Raw genomic sequence first — 9,382 nt, forward strand, 5'->3', positions numbered from 1 at the left:
ACCTCGCCGCTCCCCCCACACCCAGTTCATTTAAAAGTCAATGGTGTAGGTCGGATAAAATAACCTAGTCAGTCTACAGCAAGCTGAAAACAAGGCTAAGATAAATCTGAGAGCAGGAACTTCCACTGCTCCAGTTCCACAGCTTCTCTTTAACACCTCATTTACCTGGTCTCCTTGCTGAAAAGAAATAAGATTAAAAAAAACCCATGAAATATTAAAACAGTCCAGTTGAAAAGTTATCCAATTTCAGCCACAGTATCCAATATTTAGCGACGCAAAATTTAAATAAACAGCACATCTACAATACTTAACAACCCAAAATTTAAATAAACAGGCTATCCATATGGCAAACATAGTTAAATCCACATATTTGGACTTATTTATGCTATCTTTATAAAATATAAAAGCACTTCAGTTTTTAAAGAAGATTGGAGCTTTTAGAGGCATGGAGCAAGAGTGTCTGAGAGATTTGACACAGAAATTTTGATGCTGGCAAGAGGCTGTTTTGTTTTCTAATATTTTAGTTCTTTTCAGACATGTTAATGAAGCAATGAGATTTCCAAAGACTTTAGTACCAGCAATGCCAGTCACAACCTGCAGTGTAAGGACCTTCTGAAAAATCTGACTTAAAATAATCTGCACAAGGTCAGAGAGGTTCTAGTTTGTGAAGGGGAAAAAAAAAAATAATAAAAGAATGCTGTCCTGCTTTCCAATCCCAGTTTTAGCCAACAGCTACTTCGGGACAAGGAGTACAGTAGTGTCCATTAAGTATATATGCACCTTTTGATGTAATAGCTGAGAGCATTTAAAAAACCATTCAAACACCTAAAACACTGTTTAATGGACAGAACCGGCGAAAAGTGGAACACAGTTGAGCGATGTTACTCAGAGCAACACAGCCAGCTTCCAGGGATCCATTCAAAAATCAATTGCCCTCGGCTTTACAGTAAATGGGGAGAGGTCACTGCCCCAAAATGCTCACAGACTGGTCTCTCTGGTTTATCTGCAGTCCCAGTGCACTCAGACTAATTCTCTCACAGTTACCTCTTAGGATAAGCAAAATAATAGCCCTGTGGATATTTTAGTGGGCACCATGCAGGCACAGGAGAGAAGGGAAGAGCCGACACGCTGTTCAGTAGTGGGTTACCTCACTGTTTGGGAGCCAGGGATGTAACTTCAAAAAGATGCTACTCACTGGACTGCATCTGAATACTGCAACAAGAGTTTGTCAAGACAGGGGAACAAGCAAATCCTACTCCAGCATTTGGGGTTTGGAACCCTATTACTATCCAGAAACTGGGAAAGGCCAAATAGAGTCTCATGGCAAGGAGTAACAAATTCAAGAGCCCCTGATGATGAACACTCTTCTACCTGGAGTTAACTTGTTTGGTTTGGTTCGTGTTTTCTTTTTTGAAATCCCTCGTAAGAAAAACACGAAAACCAGCGTAACACTTGAAGCGATGGTAGAGCATGCCTTTGTGGATATTAGAGCTGCAAAGAGGCTGAGGCATCCCAGGGATCTCCACACAGGTATGTGTAGAACACAAGGCATTTATGTGGAGTGCAGCAACTGCATGTTGCTTTCTCTCAGTCTCTCTTAGTCTCAGCTAAGTGACTTTCCAGCGCTCCCGAGCTGAACTCCTAAGTCCCACCTGCAAAGCTGATGGCTGAATTAAAATAGTAATTCTTATTGTGACATATGAGCACAGCAGCCTTGCTCCTCTCTGCAGTGCAGCCTATCACACACCTTGGGGTGAGACATTTATCTGGTGGAGGAGCTGTTGTGTGGTGTGTGCAGGCAGTTCTGCTAGCAGACACCCCCCAAAGCACCCCGGCAGTGCTGCTGCACAACTTCTAAACCTCATGACAGAAGTGTGAGGTCTGCATTTGTCTATCAACCTGCATAAAAATTGTCAGTGCTGCCGCTCCCATCACTCCCCAGTTGATGCTCATAGCTCCTCACCAGGCACAGACTCCTAAGATCTGTCTCTCATTCCCAAGGGGCAGGATGAGATCCAGTGACCTGCGCTGGGCTCCACAGTCTGAGGCAGGTCTGGGAATGAACACTCACATTTCCTCTTGAGAAGGCACCATGAGACAAAGGCTGAACCTTTACAGCACTTTCAGTTGACAGCTGACTCCCCTGAATCCAGGCTTACAACCATGAAACAGCAAAGTAACATGACTACAAATAAATGACTGAAAGCAGTGAAAATACCAGAGATTTTTGGTAAGGAGCCTATACCAGACTGTGAAGGTACTTCTGCTGAAACTCTAATAACATCACTTGGTCAAAAAGCCTTAATCTGTATGTTCCTTTTCACAGTAGAGTGTAAATATCCACTGGGTGCCAACAACAGGATTATCCCCCGACCCTCTCTTTGGCCATGAAGAAGACAAATGCACAAAATCCTCCACAATTTGTATAAATTTTTTGTAACTCAGTAAAAAAAGAAAAAAAGAAGTTTAGAAGCATGAAGGGCTGTTCTAGGACTTTAATCTTTAGCTCGAGGGAAACCAGAATAAACTAGGAGCCAACACAGTTAAAGGCTTTAACGAAAAAAATCTTAATGTAAAAATTTCATCGCCTGATAAGGAAGCGGGTTAGAGAGTGGAGGCTGACAGTCTCTGATCCAGGCTGATCTACTGTCCTGAGCTGTCTGAAGGGAACAAGATGCCACAGAAACACGGCCAAACAAGTGAATGTCTGAGCAGATTGCAGTAATCAAGCCTGATAATTCCCGAGGTATATGCTGCAAACATGAGGTTATTGTATTACAAATAAAACTGCAGCTTGCACATAGCCTGCACAGCTTTGGAGATACTTGCCCCAGGAGGAAAGTAGGCAGAGCCCCGTCATCCACCCTGCTTAGCCAAAAACCCTCTTGCAGGGACAACTGCAAAGGGGCAAACACCCCATGGAAGGAGTATTTGCAACCCTGCAAGCCTATTTTCCCGAGGCAGAGAGAGAAGGTGGTCCTGACACTCCACTGGCAGCACCTTCAGATTAGGGATTCTATCTGCAGCAGCTTTTGGAGGGAAGGAATGCTTTTCTCCTCTGATAGATCTGATCTGTTCTCACTTTACTTGCAATGAAGCTGGTTCTAGTTTATTACTTACAAATCCCCAAACTACTGCTTTATTTTAAAACAAAAAAAAAAAAAAAAAGAGAAAAGAAAAGAAGTCATGTTTTTTTGGAAGTGCAGAAGGGTTCTAAACAAAGTCAAGAACTGTTTGACAAATCTCCGAATTTGAAAATGTCCTTTTCTTCACACGCCCAGTTTCAATCCCCTAGTTTTGACAAGAGAACGTTTTATTACTTTTTTCCCCTGTATTGCACGAGTCACCCTGATGCAGATCACCTCACAGACCATCTCTCTCTCCTTTAGCATTCCCATAAGATCTCCGATGCAGTTGCACTCTCCAGATACGTGCTCGTGTATTTTTAGCTCTCCCTTAATTTGGCAATAAGAATACCTTGCAGCTTACTGTCAGCCAGCTTTTCACAGGCTGCGGTTTAAGTACTCATTTATTTCCTAGGACATGGGAAGGGCCTTTTCAGAGGCTGACAGCACCCACAAGCCCATCCAAACTGCTCATTGCTGAAATATCAGGTGGCAGTGCACAGCCCTGCTGCCTTCCTCTCCCCCTCCCCCTGGATAGCAGAGCTTATGGAGCACTTTCAAAACATCATACAATTCCCTAAGTGCTACACCCAGGCTGTTAAAAAAAAAAAAAAAAAAAAAAAAAAGAAGGAAAATCAAACCCAGCTTTCCCTTTAGTTCTGCTGAGTTCTACCCATGCTCTGCATCACAGAGCAGATCAGTTCTCAGAACTGAGAAATTTCAGTGCCTAGTCTGTCACTGTCAAACAAACCCTTTTTATTTCACCCCAATACGCTTTCAAGGGCTTCCTCTATCCTTCCCTGCGCTCCCTCCCTTCCTCCACCCCCAGTCCCCAGGATACTGCACATAAACTGCAGAGCTGTGGCAGGAATAAGACTTCTTCATCACCATTCACCACCTTTAGGATTTTTGTAGGGACAACTTAAAAACCTGACTTGCAGGTTTTCAGATTTCTCCCGATCTCCCCGAATAAGTTCGATGGAACTGACTCCCCTCCCTGTTTATTGTTATTATCGTGAGATGAAACACTGTCAACTGATTTGTAACTATGATTTCATGATAAAGAGGAATGGTTGCTGGAAAAAGCTAAATTAGGCTCCCGGGGAAGGCAGAGGAACAAAAATCCATCTCGCTCAAATCATCATCCTTCTCAAAAATCAAAGGGAATGAAGATTTGATGTAATGAACTATATTGTGTTAGTGATTTAGAAGCATCTGTAAGTGGGATTAGTCCCTGATGGTGCTGAGCGTGGCATGAGGCACTGAGAACTCAGTTCTTGTTTGTGGTACAGGCAGTCCTTGGGAGGAAGAGTTGGGTAATATGCACTGGATCTCTTGCAAACTTTTAAAGACCACTCTTCCCCCCTTTCTCAGAAGCATGCACACAGTTCTACCAAAGACAGTAGCACAGACAGCACAAAAGGGCAAACTTGCCTCAGCTTAGGAAAAAAAAAAAAACAATTGAAAAATCAGTTTGGGGCAAATTAAGTATTGGGTGAATCAGTCTTTAAAAGCAAACTGACAGACAACATGCAGACAACAAGAGAGTTAGGGGTCTAGGAGAAGGTAAAAAGAATACTTTTCTGGTGCTTTCTCACTTTGTAGCTTCATCCTAAAAGCATTCAGAGCTCCAGTAATTCAGGGCAGCACACACAGACTCGGGGAAAAAAAAAAAAGTAAAAAAAAAGTTGAGGTTTCAGAAGCTAAGAAACATTTCAGAACTCATATGTAGCACATCAGGAGTCGTAACTAGTTTTAGATTGGCATGTAAATTGTTCAGTGGAAAATTCTTATTGCCTCCGAGACCCTGCTATTCTGAGTTATTTGACAGTTTAAGGGAAATCATAATTAAAAAAAGAGACATAAATAATAGCCTGTGCAGTGTGGTGCACAGAAGTAAGTGGAACCATTTCATTTAAACTCTGGTGAGCTTTTAATTGCCTGGATTGCATTGTGAACCAGCCTAACGGTTGATTGCCTCCATTATGCTCTCTTGTTCTGTGCCATTCATCCGCACAGTCTCAGCTTCTGTAGTTAACACAACAAAGTAACCGCAACTCCATAACACTCGGGCTTCTTTAAAAAAAAAAAATAAAAGTAAGGATTTCAGCACTCTGAATATAGCCTCTTCTGTATACTTTTGAGTTAATTTTCCTTGGTATATAACTAAACTTCACCTCCTGCCCATTCTTCTACAGAGGAATCTGCTTTTTTCTTTATTATTTTTGATTTTTTTTTCCCCCCCCCACTCTAAATAAAGGATATGGGTTGGAAAGGAGGGGATGGAAAAAGAAAAAAAAAAGGAAACGAGAAGAGGCTAGGCAAAAAATAAAAATGGGAATGCAGTCCCACAGCTGGGAGCAGTGATACAGATTAAAAGAATTTGGCCAACATGGCTAGTCGATTGCCAAGAGACACCAAACAAAAGATTTCTCTTCTTCTTTTCCCCCTTCTCTTTTTGAAAGCTAGATTTGGCCTAAAAGCTTGTTTCTCTCTGTTCACTGGCCCAGAGCATCCCTGCAGGCTGTAGCCCCCTAAGGGACAGCACAGCAAATAGATGTACCCAGATCTCAGGGGCTGGAGCTGCTGAGCTATGTTCCTACCCCTGGCGTGTCCCCCCCATCTCTCTCCCCCAGCCCCCCCCTCCCACCACTCTCCCCCTCCTTTTTTAGAGCAGTGGTGCTGGGAACCAATTTGATTCCCTTTTTCTCCAATGCAGCTGCAAGGCTCAGAGATACTGACATTTTTCCACTCTTATCAGTTTAATTACAGTTACCATGGCAGCAAAGTGCTAGTGCTTGGCAAAGGCCAACAAGAGATTTGCAAGACTGAGTTCAATTTTGATGCAGCTCACATGCAAAATAAAAAAATAAATAAGAAACATATACTCCACAACAAAGAATCCCTTTCCGGAGTTAGACGCTCAAGCCTTTTATGCCAATTCCTTCCCGAGCATCGCAAGGATGGGGAGAGGGAGGTGTCGGGGACCGCACGTCGCGATGTTTGTTGCAGCCAGCAAAACGAATCGCTTTAAAGAGCGGTCCTACAGAGCTGTCCTAGGAAGCGGCATTTGGGGTCTCCTCGGAGCCACGGAGCCGCTGGCAGAGCGCTGAGAACGGGAGAGGACAGAAAAGAGGAGCCCCCCCCCCGCCTCCCCCCGGGAGCGCACCGCTGCGCGCCGGCCACCGCCGCCTTACCAAAACTTTTCTCCTTTTTCTGCATGAGTTGATTTACGGGCGCCTGGAGAGCTCCTTCTCATTGAAGCACCAAATCCCGGCAAAAGTAGCAAGTGCTTCCTCGGCTGGGGTCAAGTGAGCGGGAGCGCGGCGCGCCGCAGCGGGGGCGGGGGGCGGCGGGGCCGGGGTGCGCATGGGGGGGACGGCACACCCCGAGCGAGCCACACAGCCACATGCTCCCCTAACTCTGCCCTAAGCCTATAATCCCAGCGGTCTCTTAGCTTTGTTGTAACAAATGGGTTTGATTAAACTGTCACATGCGGCGTTAGCATAGCGTATCGTGCTCGCTAGGAAGGGAAAAGGAGGGGGGGAAGAGAGGGAAAAAAAAAAAAAAAAAAATAAAGAGGAGAAAAGAGAAATGCTCGCAGCCAGAAGTACCGCTGCACAACGCCAGCTTGGCTGCCCTTCCCTGTCGGCGGCCCGGGAGAGGCAGGATGCGGGAGCCCGGAGCCCGCAGGCGGAGCGCGTCCCTGCCGGCCCCGCTGCCCCCCGGGCTCCCCGCCCCGCTCCTGCCTCCGCTCGGCCCAAAGGGTTAACCCTGCACCGAACCAGCTGCAAATTAAACTGCTGTACGGGGAGGCTTGTGGATTAAAGCCGGGGAGTGGGAAATTAACCGACTCCCTTGATAATTGTGAGCATGTTTCGAGAAGCTCTGGAAGAAGCAAGAATAATAATAACAATAATAACGGGGAGGGGGGGTGTAGCGGTGGGGCTGCAATTCATTGTTAACTTTGACTGCTATTTCTCGAGACGTACAGTCGGATGGGTTTCGCTCAGCATCCTCTGCTTGCATGTATTTCATGTCTCATCATAAAAATAATGAAGCCTCACATGATTTAAACAAAACAGTCTCAGCAGAGCTGCAGCTCGAGTGAAAGTTGCAGTGCGGAGATGTGTGTGTGTATTGCAGCCCCGGCTCATGACTCAGAGAGAGAGAGAGGGAGAGAGAGTGATGCAGGCACACATACACAAATGACCCAAAGCTTATGTACACAGTTGCCTCACTTACCTTCTCAATTAAGCGATACAGGGGAGGCAGTTCAATAAGCACAGTGGCTGCTTTGTAGCTCTTCTCCTTGGAAAAGGTCAAAAAGAAGCATTGTTTGGGGAAAAAAATAAAGAGGGGGTGGGAGAGATGGGGAGGGAGATCGCTATTCTTTAAGTTTAAAATAATGAGGTCCTCAAGGATCCGCCAAGTAATTGTGTTGACCGCATCCGAGCTACAGGTGTCCTCCTTTTAGTATCTTGCAGTCCAAGGCTGTCTGTCTCCGTCCTGGCTGAAGACAACTTACCTAAAGCAGCGTGTGAGGAGCCGAGTTGAATGAAGTCAGGGCTTTATCAGCTGCAAAATGCAATCCCTTACCAGCCAGACATAATACAGCGAAAGAAAAGGTCACTCAGTTATTACTGAGCCAGCAGAGCCCAGGCAGCTCTTGTGGAAGACCACAGAGAAGCAGCTCCCTTCCGATTTAAGGCTATTTACCTCTCTCCCCCTCCACCCACCCACCCACCCTTCCTCTCCCCCTTCCCCCCTCCCAACTCCCCCTTTCTCTCTCTCTCTCTCTCTCTCCCTCTCGCTTTTCTCTCTCGTTCTGCAGCTCGCTCAAGTACAGCCGCCCTCGGAAAGTGCAAAGCAGCCAGGAGACAGATTGGGCTTTGTTGGTAATTTCCCATGGTGAAAATTTACAAGCCTGCAAGTGCAGTCAGCAAAACCACATGCATATGCTAGACACAAACACCAGGGACACACACACACACACACACACACACACAAGTGACCTCTGCCGAAGCAGCTCAGGATCACCTTCCCAAAGAGTGCTCCAGCAGCAGACCCGGGCAGCCAGGGGAGAGTCGCGCCCCCCACCCTCCATCACTCCTCCCAAAATACTTGGCTTCAGCAAAACCAGAAGTTGCCCACGCTAAAAAAAAAAAAAAAAAAAAAAAAAAAAAAAAAAAAAAGGCAAGATCCATATCTCTCTATTAATGAGTAATGAGAAAAATCCCTGAAGGTGAAAACTCTGCCTCTCCCCGTGCTAGATGTAAGCTGCTCAGGAAGCAGGGGAAACTCCGCTGAGAAAGTTTCCCGCTCGCTCCCCGGCACCGTCCCCGGCTGTGCCACCCCCGGGCCCCGCTTGCCACATGCCACCCCCCTCGCTGCACTTCTCAAGCCGAATGCTGGAGGAAGCCAAGCCATTTCCCCCCTACAGCATCCTCGTCCCAGGAGCTGAAGACACACACTTATTCCCTACCTAGTGTTGGAAACGGGGGGGGGAAATAATAGACAGGGGGTTTGTTACAGGTGCTGAACACCCTTGACCACAAGACAGACAGACATGCAAGCACACGAGAGGTAGAGCATACTTTGATATTCAGTCACACTCACAGATGATTGTTCCTTCGTGTTTTATAATAAAGATGTTGAGCCTAGCCTACTGTAAATAAAGTTAAAAAAATCCAAAGCATCTTCCTCTAAGAGCCATCTGCAGTTGGAGAAAGACCAGATTAAGAATTTGTGAATAGTTTTCAGACTTCAAAGTGAATATCTGTTGTCTGCTATTAGAAGCACCACGCTAGATTTCCACAAAGCTTTGAAAGATGTCAGCTTACAATATACCCTAAATTTGAATGACACTCATATTATAGAAGTCTTTCAAGACCCAAGAAAGATTTAAAAGCATTGAAGTGCTCTGCCATCTACACCTCTCCCTCGTATAATCCAGCAGCTCTAATAAAAATCAAAGCAACCTCAGAAATGTATATGTTTAGGACAGGTTCCCCCACCTCCCCCATTGTAAGCTTCTCTCTCTCTTTTTTTAATACATATAAATATACATATATAGAGGTTCCTGCAACAAGCATACTGTGCAATGAACAAATCCCTTGCCCCCTCTCCCTCTAAGTAGTAACAAAACTCAGCCACAACCAACCTGAGCAAGAACCCGAAAAGCACAACCAGAGGCAGCAGACTAACAGAGCCCCCTTCTGCAGATTTGATCTGCACATAGAGAAAAGCCAAACTTG

The 9,382-nt window shown here is 45.6% G+C and overlaps 1 protein-coding gene across 5 annotated transcripts in view; it reads right to left on the minus strand.

The window, feature by feature from the left end:
* The window catches only part of LMO3 (LIM domain only 3), a 69,053-nt gene that overhangs the window by 52,294 nt on the left and 7,377 nt on the right, over positions 1 to 9,382 (minus strand). Inside the window, exons 1-3 of one of the 5 annotated variants that reach the window (XM_088055821.1) lie at positions 7,654 to 7,818; positions 7,371 to 7,436; positions 4,705 to 4,782 (exon numbers count right to left, since the gene is read on the minus strand). The exons of 1 other annotated variant lie outside the window; for it this stretch is intronic. Coding sequence is in view for 1 of the 4 variants with exons in the window: in XM_005526964.3 (XP_005527021.1) it covers positions 6,323 to 6,347 (25 nt within the window). In the remaining 3 variants the exon portion in view is untranslated. Of the gene's footprint in view, positions 1 to 4,704; positions 4,783 to 6,322; positions 6,479 to 7,370; positions 7,437 to 7,653; positions 7,819 to 9,382 lie in introns of those variants that run through there. 3 more of the 5 variants (XM_005526966.3, XM_005526967.3, XM_005526964.3) reach the window with 3 other exon arrangements.

Source organism: Pseudopodoces humilis, chromosome 5 (genome assembly GCF_049639895.1).
Source record: "Pseudopodoces humilis isolate 2021_Gansu_Grassland_sample_001 chromosome 5, ASM4963989v1, whole genome shotgun sequence".
In the NCBI taxonomy this organism is placed as follows: domain Eukaryota; kingdom Metazoa; phylum Chordata; class Aves; order Passeriformes; family Paridae; genus Pseudopodoces; species Pseudopodoces humilis.